Below are 26,749 nucleotides of genomic sequence, written 5' to 3' on the forward strand. Positions count from 1 at the left end.
TCACGTTTCATTTTATTATCCTGTTCTCACGAGGCTGGGGCTCGCGTTGCCCCGTGTGCCTCCCTGGTGGGCGTGCTGCTGCTCCTTCAGTGCAGACGGACGGTCCTGAGCTCTCCCTGGAGGGTCTGTGACGGCCCAGGTGGGAGGGACAGTATCTAAACCGGTAAACGTCCACACACTGTGACCCCCTCTTTGTGACTATAAAGCATAGTGTTTGCAACTGAGGTGAGCAGTTGCTCTTTATGCCTGTGGGATAGAAAGAGGCCTCTGCCTTGTGTGAATTTAAGTGTTTGCTTTTGCATTGTCTCCTCCGTATGGTGTGTGGCTGATGAGCATGTTTGCAATAATAAGCTGGTGCTTCACTTTATATATAGTTAATATAAATTTTAACAGCATAAGTAAAATTGTTTGGCTTCTTGTTTTAATTTAAAAATTATTTAAGGCATAGCTCTAAAGGACTCTGCTCATTTTTGACTCATATCTCAGTTGTCACTCTTAAGGAGGTGAGATACAGTAATGTTTGAGGCCTTAGTGTGAATTTAGGAGAAAAGATTTCCTCACCTGTATCCTGCTCCAGTGGTAGATTCACAGAGAAAGCCACCCTTACTCTGCAGTCAGAAATTTTTATATTTGTAGTTAAAATTCTCATCTTACTCCCAAAACCTGATTTTTGGCTCGGAGCAACTTTGAAAGCTAGTGTCTTAAATTTTTTTAGCCCTTATTTCTAAGGAATCCAACATCTAGCATTGAGTATTTAGTTTTAAAGGGTCTCCAGAAAGTGTTTCCTTTTTTATAGTTTTGATTGCGTAAACATGAAATAATTGTCTGGTGAGGAAGTTCCCGTGTGCCAGGAGAAGGGGTGTGTGGATTTATCTTTACTTTGAAGCAAGTCCAGCCTGGTCTTCATTTGACTGGATTTAGTTTTGGGTTTATTTTTATGTTTTTTTCCAAAGTCCTCCTTACCCCTCTGAGTGGCCTGTGATTGCGTAGAAATAGGAGAGAAACGTGGCTGCCGGGGCCGGTGGATGGAGGCGGGGGGCGGGGGGGCAGCCTTCGTGGGGCAGGGGGGCGACGGCCGCCGTCCGTATGGCCCCGGGCAGGCTCGAGGTGGGGGTGGCCGTCATAGGGGCTGGAGTTGAGGGCCCCGCGAGGAGGGCCGAGGAGGCACTGCGCCCCTGCTGCGGGCGGCTCCCGTGGTGGGCACGGCCTCAGTGTGCATCTCACCGGCTTCTGGTGCATGGGTCGGGGTGTGTTGGGGTCAGCTGCGTGAGACCGGCCAGCCAGGTCTTGTGACGCTGACCGAGAGAGGAGCGGAGAGGCCTGCTCGTGAGTCGCGATGCCTCCCATCTGGATTTTTCCGTGAGAAACAGAAGGGGGAAAGGGGCCGTTCTCGTGGACACTCGCTGCCAGGTGTCTGCCCAGCTGCCACGGCCCCGACTGCCGGCCTGGCCGCGAGGTCAGTGTGATGCCGACGAAGGCAGTGTGCTCTGGTTCCTCGCCCGCGGGCACACGGAGGCAGTGGGCAGAACACATCACACAATTAGGAATAAAAACACCAGCATCATCACCTCAGCTTTATTGTTTGTGGTATTTTGTCCCAGCAGCTGTTTATAAAGCACCGTCTTGAGGTCATGTGGCTGACCAGACTTGTCACAAACGTGCAACATAATAGAGTAGGACATTTACGAGTCTTTTCTTTCTAACAGCTCACATTTGCGTCTGCTGGTTTGGTGGAATGGATGATTTATCAAGAAATAAATGGGTGCAAGTGAGAAGCACACCCTACTTTGTATGTGTGTGGAACTGGTTTCTGACTCGTTATTTTTTCCTGAAAACAGTCAGGGTAGAAGATTCCTCCCTGCCTCGGGGCTGCTTGGGGTGCTCCATGTGGGGGAGCCACTCGCCACCCCGGGGGGCGTCTGGCCGGCGGCCCCCTCTGCATGTGAGCCTCGGAGGACTCTGAACGTGCTTGGCTTCGGAGACTGTTGGGTTTAACCTCCCAGGACTTAGCTTTCTCCGCCGAGTGTGAGCTCCGGTGGCCCACCGTGGAGGCGCGTTTCCTCTGAGCATCTGTGGCCTCTCCTGGACTTGGTTTTAGAGCTGCCTCCAGAGTCCACAAGCAAAGTCTTCTACCCAGCCCTTGATGGCTTTTGAGGGGTAAATCGGGCCGTGCTCAGGGATGAAGGATAGTCCCGAGACGTCGGGAGGAGCGGCCTGCCTCTTACCCACTGCCCCCGGGCTCTGGCACCCGGTAAATTCCGCATAAAACGTGCACTGGCTCAGCGTGTTCTGTTGTGGGTTTAGAGTAATAGTCATTTCACCAAAGTCATGCGGTCCACAATCGTCAGCTTTGAGCTGAATATTGATTCAGAGCTGAGTGTTGATGACTTTAAGTCTCATCGTGATTACCCCTTAGTTGTGGGTTACTGAACGTCTACCGTAGGACAGAGGAAGTGCTTCTTGGGTTTTGACTTGGCTTCTGGAGCCACAGTTGCAACTCCAGTGGTGACGTGGTGGGGGCCAAAGCAGGGGCCACCCTGGGAGGTGGGAGCCGCGTGGGCCTGTGCTCGCAGGGGCCGCTTCACAGAGGCCGTGAACAGGAGCCCGCAGGTGAGGACCCCCTTCTGGGCGCAGAAACCCGTTCCCAGGTGCAGGCCCCTCTGCAGGCGGTTGCAGAGCTGCAGCGAGCATCTGGTGAGACGTGGGCTCCGTGGGGCTACCCTGAGTGTGAGCGGGGTCGGTGCTGGGTGATGGGGGAGACCAGGGGTGCCTGACACCGGGCGGATCAGGGGTCCCCAGCCCCATGTTGGCGTCTCCTGCCCTGACCAGCCACGCTGCAGAAAGCCCTTCTGAAAACTCTGGCCTGATTTCACCGTCAGCCACTTAACCACAACACTAATTTTTCAATCACTTTGCTTTTAGGATTTGAAATTACCTTATGGATTGGGAAATACTTCTGTAGCTGAGCCCAGGGAACATTATTAAATAAATAACGTGCGTCTTCTAGAAACTTAAAGTTGCTTTCACCATGAAAAACACACACTGCCCCCGTTGGGGTGAAAAATGGCATTTTTCCATATGAAATAATATTGCCAGTAAGTTCTGAATGTCAGAAGTTATTTCTGGGCTTTCTGTGGCCGTCGAGCTCTCGTCACACTTTGATGAGCTGGCCTGTGCCTGGCAGCTGCACTGGGAGAGCTTTGGTGGGTAGGTTTCCTTGGGGAAGAGGAAAAGGGCAGGAGCCCGGAGCGGCAGCCCTGCCCAGCTCAGTCTGGCGCCCCCGGCTCGGAGTCAGCCTGGGTGGGCCTCGGGGACCCCTGCCCAGCGCAGCTTTTGGGGGGCTTAATGCTGAGGGCACTCGGTATTTCATTGTGCTTTATTGACTCATTTTTAAAGTTTTATTGCAAGATTTGTGGAGTGAAATGGTTTCTTAAATGCTGAAACTACGTTTTCTGCAGGTGAAATGTATCTTATCAGAATTTCCCTTTGAAGACTTTCCCCAAGTTTTATGTTAATGTAAAATTGCCTTCTAGGTTAAAATTTTGCTCTTCCTGCTTAGTAGTGAGAGATTTTAAGTTTCAGAGACTCATAGTATCGATCACGTATCAGCATTTATGATTATCAGGCACATCACCAATAGCAAAGTAGTGTATCCATGCTCAATGCTTGTCACTGCCTGGACATAGAAACCCCCATTAGCTTTTGGACCATTCGCTGCGTGTGCCGATGGCATCAGGGAGAGAGGCTGGAGCAACGGTGTTCCCGTGCTGGCCTGCCGAACCCCTCCCTGTCCACGAGGGTCCCCCACTCGTGTCCCCTCTTCCCGCCTGGCTGGTGAGAAGCTGGGAGGGGGCTTGCTCCGGTGACAAGGGGGCAGGATTAAGCAAACGTGATAAGGGGAACAAACGCCTTCCTCCTGGCTGCCCCCCACCCCCCGGGCTCGTCGCTGCACCCCATCCCTCCAGCCCTCCTGTGCTGTCTGCGCTCGGGGGGCCGAGACCGACTCTGACAGCCCCTCCCATTGCACCAGCGACGGGGTTCAGGAGAAGGAAGCCCCAGCCCCAAAAGAAGATACTTTGTTGCTGGGGAAATAACCTATGAAATTTATGTTGACAAGTGTACTACGTTAACTGAGATTAAAGCTCTCTTTCAAAAATGCAGGACTAGGATATCTTTTAAAATATTTAAAATAGACTTTTTGTGTTACAGCCTTTAAACCATATTTTCCATATAAATGTTAGCTAAATCTTTATACAGAATGAATGTTGGTCATCAATTTTATGTTTACAGATTCAAGGATCAAGGACTATATTCGTCTCTCAAAACCTGAAGCTGTTCTTTAGGGAGAGCAGATGGTGGTGGTTGCTAGATGAGAAGTGGATCCGTCTCCTTCGAGCGCCGGCGAGCTGTGCACATGCTGCTCTGTACAGCTCCCGCGTGCGGTGGCGTCTCTCCCCGTCCCCGGCTGCGGCTCTTCCCACGCTGATGCCACCCGTTGTCTCAGGTTCCCACAGCTCTGCCGACTCCCGGTGTCCCCTGAGCCGCGTCTGGCTCCGGGGCTGTCCCACGTGGCCTCATGCTGTCTGCTCGGTACCGCTCGGGTGGGTCTGTGGGCGTCTGTCCGGGATCAGTTAGGGAGCCTGAGACGTTGCAGACTCCTGGGCTCCCCCAGGCTCCCCTCCACCGAGGCTGCCAGAACCTCGTGAATGTGTCGTCTTTATGCATTTATGTAAGTAAACAGCAACCGAACAATTCTTTCTGTAGAAAAGCAGGCCAAGGTCTTCTTTCTCCCCTCGTCTCGTCCCCACCAAGAAACATGTTGAACATGTTGAATTTGGCCTCCAAGGTGCAGTATTTCCTTCGTGGCTGGCCGAGTTGACACTTTCATTAGGTGCTCAATTTGATAAACTGACTTCTGACACAGACTGGCTTTCACGGCGCTGGCTGCCAGCCCACGCACCGGCCGGCCGGAACCTTCCAGATCTCTGCGAGGCAAGAACGCCAAGTGCAGCTCAGTCAGCCTCGTCGGGGAGCAGGGGGACGTTAGCCGGTGGTTATTTTTGTCTTGTATTGTAAGTATCCTTGTCCAGAAGAAACGTAGCAATTAATTGAAATCAAGCATTGAGCCCACGGGAATTGTAACACGGGTGAGAGCAGGGCTCAGCATCTGCTGGGGGTTGCATCGTGTCCCCCAAAAGAAGCACGTTTGGGTCCCCAGATGTGGGCGTGAAGCCCTTTGTAAATGGGACCTCGGAAGCTGTTACTAGTTCAGGGGTCCCCAAACCCAATGAGGGGGCCTTGGTCCAGTACTGCCGAAGTCCTTACACACAAAGGAAACCGGACGCAGAAGACAACGCCATGGAGCAGCCGGAGGCCAGAAGTCAGCGGAACCGGAGGACAAAGGAGAAGACGCCGCCACGTGCATCGCCGTGGAGCACAAGCCACAGAACCCCAAGGACTGCCGGGCAGCTGGGGGGCCCAACCCCGGGAGGATGCCGGCCTCCTGGCCGCAGAGCCGTGAGCCGGTGAAGGCCGCGGTTAACCCGCCACCGCGCAGTGCTCGTCTCGGCAGCCGGGAAACTGAGACGGTGTCTCGTTACTGAGCTCAGCTCAGCCGGCGCCGTGTCTGTCACGTGGGCATTCATGTTTGTTGGGTAAATCAGTGAATATCTTGATGCATTAAACATCAGGCCCTTGGCCTACAGTTCTCACCAGTCCGCCTTCTTGTAAAACGCACAACCCGTATTTCATAGGCTTTCTTTTGATGACTAGCTTTTCCTTCACGTCCGACTCTAGGGTCGGGGGCTCCTACGCGGCTGGTGACGCCGTGCTGGCTGCTGCGCACCTGTGTCAGGACAGGTTGTCTACCTGCAGGCTGGCGGGAGGGTTGCGGAGGAGACGCACGTAGAGCACGCGGCGGACTGGGAGGGGATACACCGAGCACGCGGCGTGTTCTGGGATGCAGTGCGTGCAGTGCACACGCAGCGGACTCACCCAGGGTGGGCACTCAAAGTGCTTTTCTTTCCCTCGGCGGTGAGTTAACTTTTTAGAAAGCGTCTAACCGGGGGGAAAGAATGCTTGATTGATGAGAGTATAAAAATAATTGCAGTGATTTGGTCCCTGTGATACAGTAAATCCTAAAAGGGCTGTAAACACAAGAACAGGATATGATGATTGCATCGTCACCTGGCACCATGTCTGCCCTCACGTTTGTTTCATGCCCAGTTAGTCGTTTACATGTTGATTTGAATAGGCTTTCACGGGTTGATGTTAGCTATATTTGCATGATGAGGTACAGCAGAAGTCATGTTTTCTGTGGTTGGGAGTGTATTCGGGGGACATGCCTGACTTACCCTAAAAGTTTCCCCTTTGTCGGCCTCTGCGTTCTCCTTCAGTAGGTTTTCCCTCTGGTTTGTTCGTAGACGGCACGTGATTACAGAGGGTCTGTGTGTGTGGTTCTTTGCTGAGCCCCCAGTGCGGGGTGAGCCCTCCTCTCCGGCACCCAGGTCTCTGTGGGACCTTGGTTAAGTTCAGTTGTAAGGGGGCTGGGGAACGGGAGGGGGGAGAAGAGTTTTGAGAAGAACTGGCACAAAAACTTCACCTTTAGCAGTGTTTCCATGGAGCTGTGAACCAGCACGTTTCATTGGCCTTTTAGGAAAACACAGAACAGGAAGCTGTCCGTGTTACTGCAGACCCCATCATCACAGCTCTTCGGACATCTCGCCGTGGTTAAACCGTGGCGCGTGCTTGGTTGCGGTTCAGCGTGCCGTGGCCGCCGTGCGTGAGCGGAGACCCGTCCCCGGCCACGGGGGGCTCCTCGGGCGACCCGGGCCTCTGGCTTTCGGTGGTTCTGTTAACGCGCCAGGTGTGTGTCTGCGGCAGCTTGAGGGCAGGAGCCCTCCCTCTCCTGTCCCATCCCAGGAGCGCCCGGGCGCTGCTGCCCTGCCCTCCTCCAGCCGGGGGTCCGTGCACTCGGACCGTCTTCCCTGGCTGCGCCGCTGCTGAGACAGATCCCGCGGCTCTGTGTTCCCCGAGGTGGCACTGCGGAGACCGCCTTGTCCCTGCACCTGGCTCCACAGGTGTATCTTCTCCCCGTAGCCTGTTTTCATTTCTTTTGTTTTTCCTTATTTTGCTTGGAATAGGACAGCCATCTGTTCCTGTGTGATGTTTCACATTTTCTAGGAATTTATCCTTGTGTTGAGACCAGAATAGTTACTTTACTCACAACCCATGTCTCTAAGTTCTAACCTATTTTGTGCATATTTGTTTGTTGACGTTTATTGTTCTGTGTTGGTGGGTGTTGGGTTCTTGATATGGCAATCTTTCGTTAATTGGTGAGGGTGTGTTTGATTTTTGCAATTCTTAATCTCCAGATTTACAAGGCGCAGTTGCTCAGTGTCCCTTGTTCTTTCACCCAAGTTAGGGAGCAGATGTTCCCACGACAGCCTCAAGTCACCGACGTAGTTCTCGAGGTTTAGGAGCTTCCGAAAGCGTGTGCGCGTGTGTGGTGGGCCCCGTGAACGCTCCATGGACGGCGCTGACTCTGTCTGTCTGTCCCGACGCAGCTTCCAGGAGGCGGCTGGCAGCCCTGCCCGCGGACGCGCGCCCGGAGATGTGGATCGCCCAGGAGCTGCGGCGCATCGGGGACGAGTTCAACGCCTGCTACCCCCGGAGGGTGAGTAAGGCGCTTCTCTGCCCTTTTCTCCCCACGCTGAGGACAGGAGCAAGTGACAGGTGACGGGCGGTGACGAGATGCTCGTTCTGGGAATAACAGGTGTCACCTGCGGGCGACCTCATTTCTCCTTCCCCACTTCCCGCTTGCGTTACGGTGGAATTTAAATGACCAATTAAAGGAAAGGCAAAATGAGGTGGCAGAGACCTGAGAAGGTCAGTCTTACAAGACGGACCGGGGCACACTTTGAAACATTTCCGCACGTGTTAATGCGCCTGTCAGTACATCGATGGTTTTCTGTACTCCCGCCGAGCAGTCGGAGTCCAGGCAGAAGGAATTCTAGAATGTTCCCCTAAGGGGACAGCAGGTGCGCACATCGGGAAGGCCCGGCGCGTCAGCCAGCCCTGGCCTCCCCTTCCCGCCGTCGCGGCGTCTGAAAGGTGGACGGGCAGCCACGAGCTGTAGCCTGTGCCGTGGGTGTAAAAACTGCCAACGTGGACAGCTGGTCACCGGCAAGTTGTTGAGGCGTGTCCCGGGCCTCTGCCCTCCTGATCTCTCCTGGAGACGCGGCGCAGTCCACTGCCTCCTGGCAGCCTGGGTTCCGGGCCCTTGTTCGCACGGGGCCTTGTGGGCCTTGGAGGCCCCAGCTCTGGGTCTCAGGCGCGGTGCACACGTGCAGCCCCCCGTCAGGGGGCACTGGCAGACGTGAGGGGAGGTGTCCTGGCCTTCTTCTCAGTTTTCAAACAACTGAATCATCTATCCAGATGGAAAACATTAAGTCCTACTTTCTGGAAAGTGTTGTGTTGCTAGTGTCGTTTCTTTCTCATTGTGACTTCACTTCTGGCTCCTGCTTTGCCTGAATGTTGTTTCATAAAATGCCTCTTAAGTATCTTTTTAAAAATCTCCTTTTTTTCTCTTGACAGAGGCTATGCTCAGAATACCCCAGTTTCTCTCTCCTGTTTTATGAGTCGGTTTCTTTTCCGCTAGCTGTTGCTGAGTAAAATCTTGGCTGTCAGTTGCATTGAGCCCCTTTTATCTTCTGTCTCCCCACGGTGCCTCAGAGCCTCAGAGACATTTTCCGGTTCTGGGGGGTGGGAGGGGATCTCCGTTCTGTCAGGAGACGCCTCCTCTGTGGGGTGGCAGGGACTTTGGGAAGCACTCTCTGCATCCTCTCCGGCCCCTCCATGGGGTGTGAGTGTGTGTGTGATGGGAACTGTGCTCCGGGGGTGATCTGGTCACTAAAGGGGAGATGCCGCGTGTGTTGAGGGGCTCAGGAGCCTCCTACGACACTGTTTCAGCCGGTAGAGCACCCGGATCTGACGGGACGTGGGTCCTCTCGCGGCCCGGATCCCAAACGGTCCTTGTTGAGGAGGTCAGGCAACGTGGTGACTCGTCGGCCCCCTGCCAGGCTCACCCGAGGGCTGTGTGCCTGGACGCGGCCCTGTCCTCGCCACACAGGAGGGACAGGCTCGCCGGGTGCTGAAGACTTGGGTCCCGAAGCACAGGCGGGGGTGAGACGGGCCCCTGCAGAGGCGGGCGGAGCACGTTCAGCCTCCAGGACGCCAGGGCCTCCTCGACGGGCAGGGAGGCAGCTCGGATGCGCCTCAGCCGCGAAAGGCGCCACACGGGGCCGGCTCTCCTTCCCCGGTCATGGAGGGGCTGCCGGAGAGATGGGCCAGCGGCCACCGAGCCCGCAGAGGCCACGTGCCCCAAGCAAGCCCTGGACGCCAGGATGAGCCTGCCCAGCTCCCTCCCCAGAGACTGGACGGAACCTTCGGCTGCGGAGCTGGAGGCAATCACGGACGTTTTACCAGCAGTCTGCTTTCAATCGTGACGTGTGAGCGCGTTTGCCCAGATGCCCTGTGGGTGTGCCTCTGCACGAGGGCAGGGTAGGGGTGGGTGCGGGTGCGCCCAGGCCACGCATCCTCGCAGCCGGGCCCGCACCGTCGCCCGCAGTCCCGCACAGGCCAGGGCCGCTCTCCGTCCTGCCCCTCCCGACCTGAGAAGGTCTCGGTCTCCCCCATCCCCGGTGCTGTAGCCAGTTCAGGTAACTGTGTGTGCTCAGAAGTGTCATTTCTGTTTTGTTTTGTTTTTTCCCCAAGAGCGGGGATCTATTTGTGATGCTTTCATGTATTAAGTGTATTTTTGTATAAATTTAAGTTAGTCTTGCCGCAGTGTGTGCGATTGTGCACCCCTTTTTGCATATCTTAGAAAACAGCCCAGCGCAGAAGTGCAGTCACGAGTAGCGAGAGGATGGGGGGCTCTGAGCAGCCTGGGCCACCGGGGAAGCGTGGGGAGAGGGTCCGGGTTTTAGCCTAACGATTTCTAAAACTAAGGCCCCGTGTCCTGCAGACTTTATAAATAGTGTGTTGACATCTGCCGTTTCCAAGCGCCAGACTCGGCAGGTCTGGGTGGGAACCGGGACCCACGAAGCCTCAGCCCCGGTTCTGTGGTTGTCGCATCAAAACGCCGTCGTCTGCACTCGCTCCCTGGCCGGTGCAGAACCATGGGGCAGCCGTCTGCTGCGGGAGCGGGTAGCAGTGGGCGATGCCCTCCTGGCCCGGCCTGGCCTGCGGCTCCCCGAGGACACCCGCGCTGCGGCGAGTGGGCGTGAGCTGTGCCGCCTCGTCACGGAGCTCACGCTCGAGCCCTGGGTCTGCTGGCCTGACCCCGCGACGGAACCTTCTCTAAAGCACTTGCCGTCGCCAGGAGGCCTGTGAGGCTGCAGGGCGTGTTCCCCTTTCCCAGCTAGGGCAGTAGAGGAGGTGTCGGGTGCTTGTCACGTGCCGAGTCCCTTTCAGGGCGGTGGGGCAGCGGGAGACGGAGCTGTGGCGTCCGAGCCCCCGAACGTAGGGCGGGAAAGGCTCGAGGTGAGCACAGAGCCCAGGACACGTGCCCTTTGCCCTTTGACTCTGGTAACGGCCCCAGGGACCCCCTCGGGCAGTGGGACATCTCCTCCAGGCTGGTGTGGCTCTTGTAACTCTTCATTTTCAAATCATTTCAGACTTCCAGAAAAGTTACCAGAATGCCGCAAAGAGCTCGCTCGTATCTGTCACCCAAGCTCTACTTGTTGACGCTTTACCACGTGTGTTTCAGCCGCTCTCGTGTGCAGACTTGTTTTCTGGACTATTTGAGCACGAGTCGCAGGCCTGACTCCCTCTTGCCCTGAAACACTGACGTAGGTGTTTCCTGAGCGTTCTCCCCCGGGACCACAGTCCAGAAATTGACGGTGTTCCCGTGTTGGGCCATCCCAGGTTTTATCACTTGTCCCAATAATGTCCTTTATAGCCCAAAAGCAGCGTTCTGGTCCCGGAGCCCGGCTGGACCCACGGGTGTGTTTAGTCGAGCCCTGTAATCTCTCTCCTGGGCCCTGTCCTCGGTCTTCGTCTGTGATGACCTGGTCGTTTTTGAACGGGCCGTTCGGTCACTTCAGACGCTCCCCAGGGTTTGGGTGTGTCTGGTGGTCGTGTGGGGTGCGATTCTCTCTGCCTGCAGGCGGGAAGGCCGTGGGGGCCGGGCCGGTGTCCTCGGCCCCCTCGTCTGTGGGCAGCCCTCGGGTGGGGGTGCCCCAGGCGTGTGTGAAGGAGCTGGCAGAGGAGTACGCGCTCCGCCCTTCCTGCGTGTTTATTTATCGGGGTGGACTCGGGGTTCCCGTTTACTCAGCGGGTGACCCTTGGGGTCCCGGTCTTAGTTTCGGCGTCCCTGCTGCCTCGCGGGGGCGATTTTGTCCCTGCGTGACGCGTGGCCCTGCCTCGGAAATGCAGGCCGTGCTGGCCGTGCTGTGGGCCTCCTGGAGCTCTCAGGAGCGTGTGTGGCCCCGACTCGGTAACACACCCCATGTCCAGCCTGGACGAAAGAGCCTCCCGGGGAAGCGAAGCCGTGGTCTCGGGGTTCTGACAGGGCACACCCCTCAGCTCAGAAGGGCGGCCTGTCCAGCTGCGTTCACCATTGGAGGCCGTGGCGGGAAGGGGGGCCTGGCCCTGGAGGGTTGGGGTCCGCCGGGGTGGGATCCAGGCCAGGAGCTGGGTGCGCTGGGATGAGGAAAAGGCACTTGCTCTTGGGACGATCATCCCGTCCTGCCACCCACCCTCTGGCCCTGGGCTGAGGTCACGGACCTCCCACAGCGTCCTCGGGCTCGGCCGGCCTCTGTCCCCTGCTGCCCTGTGCACCAGTGAGCTAGGACTTACCGTTCGTCATGTGGCGTCACCTGTCACGCGGCGACGGACACCGGGACGGGGCGAGAGAACGGAGCCCATCAGCCGGGCATCTCCTGACCCTGCCCGCGGGTGCCAACGGGCACTTCTACCTGCCAGGCACAGTGCAGCATCAGCCAGACAGAGGGCAAAGGGCAGGGGGCAAGGGGCAGGGGGCTCTGGGGGCTGGCAGGCTGGTCGGGGCGGGGCGAAAGTTGAATTGCAGGACCAATCCCTTAGCATCTTCACACACTGCTTGTGAACCTGAAGTCTTCTGAGAAGTGACATTCCCTGTGTCGTTTTAACCTGTTCTCTGAGGCCTAGGCCCAGGGTAGCTCGTTTCCTAGCAGCGGAACGGAGTACTAACCCAGAGCTGTGTGTTCTCAGACGGCCTTCTTTTGATGTTGATGTTTCATAAGATAAAGTGCTTTCTCTTACTGTGAAACTTCTAATATCAAACATTAAATTAAAAGCAGACCTGACCTGGAAGTAACGCACTGCCCCACACTATGCTGACGGGAGCACAGCTGCAGTTTTAGCAAACGTTTTCCTTGAGTCGGTTTTGAAAGCCTCCCACGCCTGACCGATGCTGTCCCTCTCCGCACGTGACAAGGGGGCGAAAGGGGTCCCCGTCGGGGGACACCGGCCGGGGGAAAGGGCAGCTCCCGGGTTTGTCCTGAGGCCTCGGAGAGCACGTGGTTCCGGCCAGCTCGGTGGAGATGGGCACGGGGGCTGTGGTTTTCGGGCGGGGGCTGTCCGTGACTCACTGAGGGCGGAGCTGTGGTCTCGTGGGAAGACGGGGGTCCTGGGGACATGGGGTCGGCACTGGGCTCCACCAGATTCCACGCGTAAACCCCCGTGCGCCCCTTTGTTTCGTCTGTCCCGTGGGGCATAGCGAAGACCAAACACACAACTTACCTAATAAAAAAATGAAAAGATTAAATGGGAGCGTTAGGAGCTAGAAAACACCGTCGTCTCTCGACCGTCGCTCGGTTTTCTCTCTCTGAGCTGAGAGCGAGGCGTCTCTCCATCGCTCCTCGGAGCTTGGAAAGGGCGACACACTGGTGGCTCTTTCCCACCCGCCCTGGCCGCTCTGGCGCTGCCCTGCAAGCCGTGGGAGCGGGTGACGGTGCTGACACGCACTGAGCGTGCTGGGTGTGGGGCGGGCGGGCGGCGGCTGTGTGCGTGTGCTCCGGCCCGGGGTGGGTCCTGCCCCAGGCGGCCTTGCCATCCCGGGACCGTGGCCTGCAGACACGTGGTCCTTCGGGGGCACAGGTGCCTGGAGGTGACCCCAGGGCCTTCCTGGGGCTTTTTAAACCTCTGGGGGAGGAATTGAAGGTCCCCCGAGGTCAGGCTCGGCTCCTGTACAGATGCACAAAGATGAAAGGGCGCCTGGCGTCTGCCCTCGGACGCCTGCCGCCGGGGCCACAGCGGGGGTCTGGGCCGTGAGGGGCGTGCTCTCTCAGTTGGTGTTTTCTGTGGCTCGCCCTGTGGTGTCTGACCTAGGGGGGCCTCTGCTCACCCAGAGAACAGGCCCCCCAGAGATGGGCTGGAGCCCCTCACAGCAGCCAGAGGCTGGGCTGGGGTCCCTCGTACTTCCCCACCCCCTGCCCTGCTGCTGTCTTCGGAACAGAGCGGACCCAGGCCCCGAGGTGGCCCTGTCGCCTGGTGACCGAGCGCAGCACCGGTCCTTGGGTGGTGGGGTCAGACCTGCTGGGGCCGGAGCCGAGCTGCTCCGGGGGGTGGTTCTGGGTCCGGAAGGGGAAAGAGAGCGGGGTCCCCTGAGGGCCCCACTTTGTGCACCTCCCGGGCCAGGTCTCTCCCTGCTTGACCTCGGCCTCACCCATCGTCACTTAACATCGTGTCAGAGGAATGGGGTCTCTGTCATAACCGCGGGGTGGCCCCCTGGCTCCCCCCCATGCCCCGTCCTCTTGGATTACGGGGACCCTGGCATTGCTGGGCCAGGTCTCACAGCCCAGCGGCCAGTCCCCTCACTCACGCTGCCACGCTGAAGTAAGCTATTTAAGAAGAACCTAAAAGCTCGGGCTCAGGCCCATCAGGTGTCCACTGAGTTCACTCAGTGTTGACGTCCTTCAGGTCGTCTTGGAGCGAGTCACCGGCTCCTCCCTGCTCGCTGGGTCCTCGCCTTGCTCGGCTCGTCCCTGGCCTTTGGCCCTGCTGAGCGGCCGCATCTGCTGTCCGGAGACGCTCTCGCCCGCCCGGCCTGTGTGCCTGCCGGGGGACGCATGTGTGCACTCGGCCCGGCCGTTCCCGCCCCGCGCCACGTCAAGTCCGAGCCGAGGTGTGGGCATCGCCCAGTGGTTCCAGTCTGACCCGCAGGCCCGGCCTGTGCCTCCACGTGAGACTTCGGGCACAAGGGGAGTGGAAGGGGCTCCCGGGTCTTGGTGGCCCCAGGGCCACTCTCGACATGCGTCCTGCCTGGGAGCTGCAACTGCCGTGCCGTGGCTTTCCGTTCCGGAGCCCACGGGTGAAGCCTCGGAGACGCGCGCCCTGTCGCAGGGACTGTGGCTCTGGGGGCCTGTCCCGGGTCACCACTGTCTCGTTCCACGTCTCCGGCTGGGGACTGGGGTGGACGCAGGAGCAGCCCTGGCTCATGGTGTTGTCTTTGTTGACGGCTGGCACCAGCCGTCTTGTCCCTGCACTTGGGCCGTGCAGCCCGGAGGCCACGCGTGTCAGGTCTGTGTCCCCGAGGCCGGTCACCTCGGGTTCAGCCGCGTCCCAGGCTGGGGTCCACAGTGGCCCCTGCTCGCCCTGACCGCTCCCCCAGGCAGCCAGGGGCCAAGGCTGCTTTTGTTTCCCCAGCGCCTTTTCCTCTGGATTGAGCGAGAGCATTGGTTTGCTTTGATTATTTTGGCATTAAAATGTAAGTTCCGCGACCCTTGACTGGTCGCCCCACGTGTAACTTGGAGGTGGCCTCTGGGGCCCCCAGTCGTGCCCCCTCCTCGCAGCAGCCCCCGCCCCCTCACACCATCCGGCTGCCCCTTTCCCTGCCCTGCACCCGGGGGCTCCTCTCCGCTCCGGCTCTCCTACCCCCGTCCCTCGGTCGCGGCCGGCATGGGAGCGTGTTTGGGAATTCCGTGCCACCGCGCTCCCGACTGACGCTGCCGCCGAGGGCCTTTTCCACTCTTCAAATAAAGCCCAAGTCTGTCCGGGGTAGCGGGTGGGGTCCGAGCCCTGGGTGTCTCCTCTCGGGGGCGGTTTTAGCGGGGCCTGGGACGGGGCATGGGCTCCAGCTCTGGGTTGCGAGGGGAAGTCGCTCACACCCCCGCGCGGCCTGCGCCATCCTCACCCCTGCTCGCCCGGCCCGGCCGCTGCCCCGTGCTTGTCTGCCAGTGGCCTCCCACTCTCCCTGGCTGCCCAGGCAGCTCCTCATCCTCCTCCTTCCCCTCCGTGCTGGACGTGCCCTGGTGCCTCCCCCAGCTCCCCTGGCTTCTCCCATTTCAGGGGCTCTCGGCCGCTCGCATTGTCTCATTCATGTGTGTGACATGCTGCAGCGCGGGTCCGTGGCAGCGGGTGCTGGCGCCCTGCCCGGGCTCGCCTCCTGTCGTGATGCTGACACCCTCCCTGTGCAGCACCTTCCCGAGGCGGGAGCTCGCGCCTGTCCACCTCGTGGGCCCGGAGGCAGTGTCCGCACCCTGCGTGCTGGCTGTCCCTGGGGGCTGGCCTCGCCACACTCCGGGCGTGACGGGGACGTGGCGTGAAGTGGGGCCTGCCGGGTGATGCAGCGGGCGGCTGGGACTCGGCATGGCCGGCCAGAGGAGGGTCCCCGGGTGCATGGCTGGGTGGGCTCTGCTCCCTGGGGGTGTGGGAGAGCTGGAGGGGACACGTGTGCACGAGCGAGAGGGGCTCCTTCTTCATGTTCCGGGGTCTGGGTGGTCCTGGCAGAACCACAGCAGCCGCAGAGCCCCCCTGCCCGGTCCTGGTGTCGGGACAGTGTGAAGCGTCGTTGCCAGTGCACCCTCGCCACCTTCATCGTGCGTCGGCCCCTCGTCAGGCAGCGGGGCCTTGCTCACGGGGAGCTGCGGGGCCGGGCGCCTGGCTTGGGCATGTGGCTTTGCTGTGTGACCCCGGCCTGGTGGCCTCGGTTCCGGGCCTGGTACTGCAGCCAGGACCCCCTGGTGCCTCATTCGATCTCATGCACACGGGCCCCCCGGGGAGCTTCGTCTTGTTTCCCTGAGGCGCCTCCTCGGCGCAGCCTGCACCAGGCCCCGGCTTAGGGACGGAGTCGCAGCAGCCGCTCCTTGTCCGGGCGTGGCAGTGAAGCCTGAAGCGGCCGCTGCCCGGGGCTGGGTTGGCTCCGGCTGGGTGTCCTCAACCGCCGCGGCCCTCATGCCCCTCTGCACTGGGGGTGGGTGCCTGGAGCTGTGCCGGCTCGTGCAGCTGCAGGTGTCGGGGCGGCGCGTCTGCCTGGAGTGAGCTGCCCGTCTGCCGGATGTTTCCGTCCGGGATTTCTGGGCTGGCCTGGCTTTGGGCCTCGGTGCTCAGGCTTCCCCTGTGGACCCCCGGCCGTCTGCCAGCCCCCGTCCTCGGCACATGGAGCAAACGGGCAGCAGTTCCCAGAAGGGCGGCCTTTGATTTCTCCCTCTCCTTCCCCCGCCCGGGCCCACGGCGTCTGCAGCGGGCACCCAAGAGAGGCTGGTGCAGTGGCCGCCATGACGCCACGCGTCTGGGCCTGATTTAGCTGCTGGGGCCAAATTACACCAAGTCACTGGTTTCTTAAATACCTCATGACTGCTGGAAACTCGCCCTCGGGGGAACCTGAAGCTGATTGGAGTGTGTGGGGACTTGGCCCCGAGTCCTCGGCCCTCCCTGTCTCCTCCTGGCCGAGGGGCTCCCCAGGCCGGGTGGGGGCCGCGCAGCGGATGAGGCTCCTCAGCGCAGTGGTGATGGCGTCACCGCAGAAAGAAGGTGGTTCTTCCAGGGGCTCGTGAGATCTGTGGATTCTCTCTGCATTTTCCAAACCTCCTTTCAATTGCTCTTTTTTCCTTTTAATAAGAAGGAAAAGTTGGGTGGCACCCGCTGCCTTCTTTCTGTGGCTTCTTCCCCTTGTGGGGAGACGGGAGTGAGGGAGCAGATTTGGAGCTTGGGGGACGCAGTGGCCTTTCGGGGCTGGTGAAGGTGGGATTGGCTGTTTAAATAGGGGACCCCCCCCCCCCAACGAAATGGGGGCTCAGAAACTCAGAGTCTTCCCTTCTGTCGTTCCAGGCATTCTGGAATAATCACCGCGCGGCCGAGGAGCGCGCCCGGATGCTCCTCCTGCGACTGCTGCGCTGCATCCTCCGCCTGGTGTGGAGGAGGCCGTGACGGCCCCCGCAGGGCTGGGCGCAGACGCCGAGCCGGTCCCCTGCGGTGGCCGGAGACACGGAGCCCGCGCCGCTGCCTGCTGCCCGGCCCGGAGTCCGCGGTGGCCCTCGGCGGGGAGGCTCGCTCTCCACACGCGCAGAGCACGCTCTTCGGAGCAGGATTTTATGCAAGAACGGCGTTTATACGTGGCCTGCTTTTATTCACCTTCCTTAAGAACAGGTGTTTCGAAAAGGAAACGGAGACTTTCGGACAACTCACGAATGATTTTTGTACTAAAGTGTTAAGAACCTGTCGTCTCCTCGGAGGGTTGTGTGGACCCTGCGGTGGGAGCTGGGCCGCCGGCTTCTCACGCTGCCTTTGTTTGATTGTTGCCTCTTGGTTTGTCCGTTTTTTTTTAATTATTATTGATACCAAAAGAATTACTTTGAAATGGGACTCATCAAAGGGCAGGTGTCTGAGTCAGCCTCAGTGACACGTTGCTCCTGTTGTGTAAATACTTACCTCTCTCCTCAAATTCAGTTGCATCTGTGGCAAAATTTCTTCCTGAGTGTTTTCCCCCCGTCTCCTTTTGTGGCGTCCCCCAGCCTCTAGACCGCGATGCCCAGATACGGTCCCGTGATTTTCAGGATAAAACGGAACCGGGCTGTAACAAGAGTTGATGGCATCTGTTGTCCGCTGTTGGCGTCCCAGCTGGGGGTGCCCTGAGGAAGCAGGGGTGGCCCGTCCCCTCCGCACGGCCCGCTCCCTCGGCTCTGCCCGGCTGAGTGGGAGTGGGCACGGCTGTGGCCTTCCCACCCTGGCGCTCCTGAAGCGTCCGGCTGTCAGTCCCGCCGGGCCGGGCCTTGCCGGGGAGCGGGCCAGCTCCCGGGGTGCCCACCTCCAAGTCCACTCTGCAGGACGGGCTCCCTCAGGCTCCAGCAACCCTGTAGGAGAATGCGACTGGGCGCGAGTCGGACGCGATCCCTCAGCCTTCTCCAAAGCACATTTGACTTTTCCCATGTCTTTTGTGAGTCGGGTCTGCTCGGGCGCCCGGTTCTGCAGGTGCACTCCCTTGGAGCGTGGCATGGGGAGCCCGCTCTGGTCATCTCGGGGCGGCCACAGCCAGGGAGCCTGGGACAGGTCAGGGAGCAGGGTGGGGGAACCCTGTGAACCCCAAACTCACTGTTTTTGAAAACTCAGATCTGGAAAAAAGCTTTTTAAAAGAAATACGTGACTTTTCAAATGAGTCAGTGCCAATAAGTATCATATTTGCCTTTGGCCCACAGAGGCCCAGTGTTTTCACATCATTAACAGCAAGTGGGAAACCATTCGTTTGCATCTTCAAATTTATATATATGTTGCATATCTACTTTCACTATTAGGTATAACTCTTCTAGAGATAATTTGATTCTGAGTATTATTCCTTTTTTTTCCGTTTACCTCAGAAATCTCCCTTGGGTTGTGTCCCTCTTTTGAGCTGTGCCGGACCTCAGCTTGTGTCCTCAACATAACTCGAGCTCGTCTCGAGGGCCCCCAGGTCCACAACTGTACGGTGGCCGTGGGCCTGCCGGACACACAACCAAAGACTGCCAGGCTCTGGGCAGCTCCGCCGGCTCTCACGGCCCCGTGGCCCCGCGCCTCTCTCCGGCCCGGGCACTTTACTCTGTCTCCCCAACACGGGCTGCCCTGTCCCAGCAGGCTCATCCCCGGCCTGGCCACCTCGGGGCTCCCCGTGGCCGCTCCTCAGTGATCGGAGGAGGCGGCAGTGGGACCCGAGGGAGAAAGGGGACCCGTCCTGCACGTCCCCTTGAGATGCTCCCTGCAGAAGGAGCTCCCTCCCGGGCGCACCATGACCTGTTGTGTTTTTTGTGTATTTTTTAATTTTTTGGTAGAAAAAGTAATTAGGTCCCTTTTTTGAAAACTTAATGCGGGTTTTGTGCCTTGACAAGCTTCCCCCACATGAGGCTTTTGTAGAAAGTGGCCTGTGGCTTCACCCCCAGATGCAGTAAACACACAGCCACTTCCAGGGGCCTCGGACCCCCTGCCCCTCCCCGGCGCACAAACGCTTTGTGAAGAATTCTCTTCGGTTGTAGAAAAGCCAATCTAAAGTCCCTTCTGATTAAAAACGTACGATAGAAGACGTTTTTCCTGTTTCCTCTTCTTCATGTTGTATATATTTTGACTATTTATTAGACTAGATCATATTTTATCTATCAACTGAGCCAGATGTCTGTGCAATTGTTTTCCTTTCCTTTCTTGTAAAATTTTGTACAGCAGAAATAAGTAAAAATCACTGTTTTTCTAAGCTTTTTCAAAATCAAGGATTGTAAATACTGTAAATTCCTTTTCTGTGTAACGTGTCCTACTGTTTCATAATGCTGTAACTTGTAGAAATATTGTATATTTATTTTCTGCTTATTTAATGTCTTAAGTTCTGAAGTGTTGGCTCTGCCGCCCCCAGCCCGCTGCCAGCCCCTCAGCTGCTTCACCGCCCGGCGGTCAGCGGTCAGCTCGGTGCGGGCCGGGGGCCCCCATTTGCCCGCAGCTCGAGGCAGGTGGTCCTCAGTTCTCGGGCTCTGCTGTTCTTCCGAATGCGGGGATGGTAGGTGCCCGTGACAGTCTGTCCGTCTGGGTACAGAATCACTTTCGGGAAATACCAGCCTTTTTCTATTTGTCCCAAAGCAACCAGCTTCTCATAGAAGCAAATTGTGCTGACTCCAGGCCGTACCTTAAAGTAAAATGTGTTAGCAGTTGGGAAAGGTTTTTCCCTTGGGAATGTGTCCCTGACACCCAGTGTCCGGAGAGACAGAAGCGCGCCGGCTCCGGAGGTGCTGCCCGTGGTCATCCAGGGAAAGGAGCGGGCAGGGCAGGGCAGGGGCCACACAGGGCCAAACCTCCTGGCGCCGGTGGCCCCATGCTGGCAGCGGGGAGGGGCTGAGCACCCCCCACCCCCGGTGGCTGGGCTGGAGCTTGGGCACGGCCCCCACCCCACCCCCAGGCATGCCTGCTGCTCAGAGGCAGGGGCCCGAGCCGGGGTAGGGCAGGACGCCCCGGACACTCGAGGGAGGCTTGCCAGTGGCTCCGAGTAGGTGGCCTGTCGTCCCTGCTGAGTCCACCCGGTGCCCGCGTGTCCGCTTCGCACACGCATGTGCAGGGGCAGCTTCACACGTGGCACCAGGTCGGTTGGGGTGACGCCCACCGCAAGCTTCGTGTGTAGAAGCATCCTCGAGCTCCCAGCTAGGTAACTTGACTACTTTTATTTGGGAATTTCGGAATTTAGCAGCTCTCCAGTTGTACGTCCGGGTTTTGTGTCCACTGGTTACTGTGTCAGAGCTCGACAGGTACCGTGTACACATAGCAGCACTGCTCTGTCTGTCCCCAGACCGGTTTCCTAAGACCCAGCCTATGTAGCATCCATACGGCAACATCCCTGGCTTCCTTGCATTTTGCACTGATGAATTTTGACAGGGTAATTGCCACTTTACTTGTGCAATACTGCTGTAAATAACTGCAGATTTTTTAAGAAACTCAATCTTTTATGTGCTTAATGAATTTTATATAAATAAACCTTTGAACGAGCTTTGGTGAGCCTCTTGGTTTGTTAAACACGGTGGTAGAAGGACAGCCGGTACCACCTGTGCGTAAATGTCCACACGCCCGTTTGCTCTTCATCAGTCGCAGCCCGTTGTCACCTTATGGGCCAATTTCGTAACTCCGGGCGTGAAGACAGTTCTGTGGAGTAAACCTGCACACAAAACCCCCTCTCGAGTTTTGAGGTGGCTGGGGCGACAGCACAGCGCTCGGCCCACGGGGCCAGGTATGATGCAGCACCTGTGCAGGGGGGCGGGGGGCTCAGGGGGCTGGGCGATGGTGCAGGGGGCTTGGGGTCTGGGTGACGGTGCAGGGGGCTCGAGGGCTGGGCGACGGTGCAGGGGGCGTGAGGGCTGGGTGACGGTGCAGGGGGCTTGGGGTCTGGGTGATGGTGCAGGGGGCTTGGGGGGCTGGGTTATGGCGCAGCGGGGCTCGGGGACTGGGGTGACAGGACGGAGCTGTGTTGGTGACCGTGTCGGCGGCCCGGCTGGCTCCCCTCGGGTCGCGGCGTAAGGAAAAGGGGCCTGAGTTTGGCGCAAGCAGAGAGGCTCTCCTTGGGCGCCTGCTGAGCTGAGCCCCAGCTGCCCCCAGCGCGGCCTCCTAGGGGACAACCGAGGCCAGGCCCGGGGTGCGCAGGGCTGTGAACTCATCTAGGGTCACTTGGGGGAAATTAAGACCTGGTTCAGGAGTAAAGGTTATAAAACTAGGTAAGAAATCATAGTTGGCCACTTGTACACTGAAATAAATACGTGCTATGTTTTCAGTTAGTAAGCTGTTGATTTTAATTATGTGAACAGTACATGAGAATATTCTTGTAAAAAAAAGCATAAAATCAGGAAGGCGGTGTTTCTGGCCTCCAGCCCCGCCGCCTCACCAAGACAGGTCCTCTTCCGTGCCATGACGTGTGTGCACGTGCGTGTTCTTACACAGCGGCTTTGCCTCGTACAAAGTTGCCGTCCTGACTTAGCCATGGGCCCTAGATGTTTCCGCAGTGGGTCCCGGAGTCCCACCTCATTCCGACGACTGTGTCCCCTGCCACGGCCCAGGCGTGCGAGCTCGTCACAGGTGTCCTGCGTGCACACCTTTCTCTTCAGCGCCGCCTGCCCTCGCTGGGATGGGGAGCCGTCCTCGGGTGCGGGACAGAGAAGTGGGGTGTCGGCTCCAGCAGCCGCATCCGGACGCCGTCCACAGTGGCGACTCTGGTCCGCGCGGTCCCCGGCATCCCCGGGAGCACCTGCTTGTTCTTCATCCCCTGCCCAGAGTTCAGAGGTGACGCCCGCCTGGTGCTGATGCGCTCTGAAATCTTCTACTTACAGGTAGACTCTTCGGGAACCGGCTTCGTCTCTTTTCTGAAGGCCTTTGCTCGCCTGCAGTTGGATTTTTGTTTTCTCTTGTTGATGGGTAACTCTCTCTCTCTCATGTTGGGAATATTTTTCTTTCAATTTGCTGCTTGTCTTTATTCCCAAACATTTTTTAATGAAAATTTTCAAGCACAGTAAAGACAAAGGAATTTTACGGTAAACACACCCACCCTCCTCCCAGAGCCCACCTTCAACATTTTACTGCTCTCGCGTTACCATCCATCGTCCTTTCGTCTTATTTTGAATGCGTTTCACGTTGTGGGCTTCGGCAGCCTCGTCAGGGCAGTGGGCAGGCCCGTGGGGGGCCCTGAGCCGTGAGCGGGCGAGGCAGGGGCTGCTGTGGGGGGCCCGGGGGTCTCTGAGGGGAGGGGAGTAAGGGGGCGGGGGTGGCGCAGCCCACAGAGCCCAGGCAGGGGCAGCAGCTGGGGGGGGGGTCCTCTTAGAACGTTCCGCCTGGTCCTTGTGGACAGCGCTGAGCACCAAAAGAAAAGCAACCCCCACACGTGTGTGCACACACTCACACAGACACACCCACACTCACACAATACTTTCACACACATGCACACCAACATTCATACAGTCACATACACAACTCGCGCACACACACACATCCACAGATACGTTGACACATGCACACTAACACACACACACAGGCTCATACACATACACACTCGCAGTAACACACACACACATGCATACACACACACACACATTCACATGCCCCCACCAGCCTCCTGGACGCCTGGCCCATCCATCTTTGAGCACCCACGTGTGCCCTGTGCCGTGCGGCTGTGTTGAGCTTGGACAAGAAGAAAACATACACTTCCTCGCACGCCATCCCCACCTCCGCTCCCGTGCAAACACCTGCGTCCGTCTTCCTTCTCAATCCAGCGTGAATAGAATGACAATTTTAGGACAGTTTCTGAGCTCCTAGAGATTGTCGCAGCCTGGAAGGTGAGGAATGAGCGGCTGCCCGAGCCTATTATTCCACTTTAGGCTAAACCCCAACGAAAACGGAATGCAGCGTGCAAGCCACCCTAAAACCTAGCAGCGTGGAATGACGACGATCGTTTGACCATTAGCTCTCGGGGTCCCGTGGCAACCTCGGCCAAGCAAAGGCTGTTCTCACCAGCACCTCTCACGGGGCCGGGGTCAGCTGGCGGCCGGGGCGTCGGCAGGACACACACCTGGGCCTCCCTGCGAGGTCCGTGCCCCTCACAGCGGGGCGGCCAGGTCCCAGGTGCGATGTCCAGCGAGGCCAGCGGGAGCCGCGTCCCCTTTGGTGACCTGGCCTCGAAGTCACCGACCATCACTTCTGCCAGAGACACAGGTCAGCTCGGATCAAGGGGCAGGAACGACCCCAGTGCTTCCTGGGAGCAGTGGGAAGAGCATTTGGGATGGGAGCCTGTGTTCCAGCCTCTGATAGTGCAGCTTTGCCACGTTCTTAAAGGTAAATTCCGGGGTGGGGTGGCCTTCTTTAAAAATTACCTTTCTCACCATTGCTCCAATGCACGCAGGTCCTGGGCTCCCCAGCAGGCCTCCCCTTTGCACACCCTACGTGTCCCTGTTGTCCCTCCCTGGCCCCTGTGCCCAGAGGCCCTGACTTCTCCTCTGGGTTCCTGCACATTTAGTAGCTGTGGCATCTTGGCCTGTTAGCCTCCTGCACCTCAGTTTTCTCACCTGTAAAATGGGATCATGATGGAGGTGTGACCGCAGCTTAAATGGGTTCCTATGGCAGGAGCTCGGCTCACCACAGGGCACCCCAAAGCTGTGCAAGCTGGGTGGGGTCTCCAGTTAGGGTTCCTCTTGGGGGTTCTAGCTTCTCGGCCCCACTGCAGGAGGACGGAGAGCCTCTCAGACAGAGCCAATGCCGCAGAGACAGCATAAGCCAGACGGACGCACAGGAGGGTTTTTTTCCTAAAACACAAGTGAGTGGAAAGGAGGGTTTCTATGGTCATTATATACACATTTTAAAAAAATCCAAGTTTTTCCCTCATTTTAAAACCTGAGGCAGAACCTAAGCTCAGCCCCGAGGTGCCCACTTGTTTCCTTGCAGTAGAACGGCCCCGGGCGGGGCGGGGAGGCTGGAAGCAAGGCAGGGCCGGCTGCCCACCACAGGCGCCCAGCGTGGCCTTGACCTACAGCCGCTTCCATGGCCGAGCAAGGAAGATGCCCGTGCAGGGGCTGCAGCCCCATGGACAAAGCTGGGGACCAAATCCCTCCGCTGCCAGAGCGAGAGAGGCACGTAGTCCTCAGGGTGATTTTAGACGGCGATGAAACCTCTGGTGCAGCTCGGGTGATGGGGAAGACGCTGGCATGGGGTGGCCGGTGGCATCACACGTTTCCTAAAATGTAACGTGTTTACTTCTCTTCGGTTTACGTGGCCAAAGGAGGAGCAGGCCCTTTCCAGGTCGGCTCTGGGTGTTGGCCCCAGGCACAGCAAGGAGCTCCCGCAGGGCCCACGTGTGTCCCAAACCATGTCCCAGGGTTGGAGAACATCCACCTTGCCCGTCCCGACCTGGGGGACCCCAGGACCAGCTTCTCCCACGTTTGTGGGGTGTGGAGCTCCCGAAAGCCTCCTGGCTGCTCGGCCAGCCAGGCCCCCGCCGCGGCTGTGCTTGAATGAAACTGTTGGTGGGTTCTTGGGAGACCGGCATGCCAAAGTCCACCCCATTTCCATTTTTCCTGTTTGCTCTTTTCTGCGAATCCAGGTCTGTGCCCCTCAGTGAAGTTCCTGCCCTGGAATTCCGCCAGGTTGACGTATTTTCCACCAGGCTAGTCTTTGGGAACTCAGTACACAAGATGACACCACGCGATTGTGTCCACATGCGTGTCTCTGACGCCCTCTGCCCGTGAGCGAGCCGTCTGCTGGGCAACTGTTGAGCACCGGGCCCGCCCTGGGCCCCGAGGAGGCTGCTTTCCAGGGAGGCTGTCCTGGGTATCTGTTGGGTTTTCCACGGCAGCCTTCTTGTAGGTGATAGACGGGAGGCTCCTGTTTTCCCCAGCAGCCCCCTGTCTCCCTGGACCCCAGACCTGCCCCCCGGCCTGGCCGGGCGTCTGATGCCAAGACAGGCAGAGGGGTGTGGGGTGAGGGCTGCTGGGGATGAGGAGCACTGGGGGACAAGGGGCACCAGGGATGAGGGGCATTGGGCAAGGGGTGCAGGGGATGAGGGGTGCGGGGGACGAGGGGTGCCGGGGACGAGGGGCATTGGGCAAGGGGTGCAGGGGATGAGGGGTGCAGGGGACGAGGGGTGCGGGGGACGAAGGGCATTGGGCAAGGGGTGTGGGGGATGAGAGGCGCCGGGGACGAGGGTGAGGAGACACGGACGTGAAACATCCCAGTGTCCTCGGTCCCGAAGGCTGACCGTCAGAGCCAGCAGGCTGCCCTGTGGGCTGTCACCCCTGTGCATGGCCCGAGGAGCTGGGTTTCTGCGTCACTGTCGGCAATGTGGTGGCCTTCCGACGGCCATGTGCAGCCCCTCCCGTCCCTGTCCTCCCCTGGGCTCACAGCTCCATCTGTGTCTCTTAGTGTCTTCTTTTTTAACCTTCCGTAAACAACAATTCACACACCCATTGCACACAACATGGAAAACAAATATAAGCAAAAAGAAGGACTTAAATCCTTCAAGGATAGCTGCTGTTGACATTTTAGTGTACACCCTTAAGTGCATGTGTGTGTAGATGGGTAGATATAGGTGGATACATAGATGATAAGTATGATAGATAGATGGGTAGGTATAGACAGATGGATATGTGGAAAGATAGATATGCAAGATGGAATCGTCACTGTGCTGAAATTTTGCAATACACTTTTTTCAATGCAGCGTTCTGCTGTGAACATCATTCCAGGTCCATGTCCTTGAATATTCATCTAAAATCATACTTTTTGGAATTGCACAGCACTCACCAGAGTGGAAAACTGTGGCCTCCCAGCCAGCCCCCGTCGCAGGGCCTCATTAGGGAAGGGTGCCTGGCAGCTTTCTCCAGGACAAGCCACTTCAAATCAAGTCCTTTGATTTAGTTTTCTTCCCAAATTCCTTGGCTCTTAAAAAAAAAAAAAAAAAAAAAAGATGGTGATGTTGATGATGGTGATTATGGTGATGGGATGGTGATGATGGTGGTGTGACGGTGATGGCAATGGTGATGTTGAAGAAGGTGATGATGGTAGTGATGCTGATGATGGTGATGGTGATGATGGTGATGGTGATGGTGGTGATGGTGATGGTGCTGATGGTGGTGATGGTGATGATGGTGATGGTGGTGATGGCGATGGTGATGATGGTGATGGTGATGGTGGTGATGGCGATGGTGATGATGGTGATGGTGATGGTGATGGTGATGGTGGCGATGGTGATGATGGTGATGGTGGTGATGGTGGTGATGGTGGGGATGGTGCTGATGGTGGTGATGGTGGTGATGGTGGTGATGGCGATGGTGATGATGGTGATGGTGATGATGGTGATGGTGATGGTGCTGATGGTGATGGTGATGTTGGTGATGGGATGGTGATGATGGTGGTGATGGGATGATGGTGTTGGTGATGATGGTGATGGTGATGATGGCAATGGGATGGTGATGATGAAATGATGGTGATGGTGATGGTGGTGATGGTGATGATGGTGCTGATG

The 26,749-nt window shown here is 58.0% G+C and overlaps 1 protein-coding gene across 7 annotated transcripts in view; it reads left to right on the top strand.

Annotated features, from left to right (window-relative positions):
* The window catches only part of BCL2L11 (BCL2 like 11), a 36,479-nt gene extending 15,730 nt beyond the window's left edge, over positions 1–20,749 (top strand). For 4 of the 7 annotated variants that reach the window (XM_037807708.1, XM_037807710.1, XM_037807713.1 and 1 more), the window contains 3 exons: positions 7,420–7,472; positions 7,566–7,675; positions 17,092–20,749. In XM_037807708.1, the coding sequence (XP_037663636.1) occupies positions 7,420–7,472; positions 7,566–7,675; positions 17,092–17,662 (734 nt within the window). In that variant the 3' untranslated portion in view covers positions 17,663–20,749. The remainder of the gene's footprint in view (positions 1–7,419; positions 7,473–7,565; positions 7,676–17,091) is intronic. The other 3 variants (XM_037807712.1, XM_037807715.1, XM_037807716.1) reach the window with 1 other exon arrangement.
* The last annotated feature ends 6,000 nt before the right edge of the window (positions 20,750–26,749 follow it).

This window comes from Choloepus didactylus, chromosome 17 (assembly GCF_015220235.1).
Source record: "Choloepus didactylus isolate mChoDid1 chromosome 17, mChoDid1.pri, whole genome shotgun sequence".
Lineage (NCBI taxonomy): Eukaryota > Metazoa > Chordata > Mammalia > Pilosa > Megalonychidae > Choloepus > Choloepus didactylus.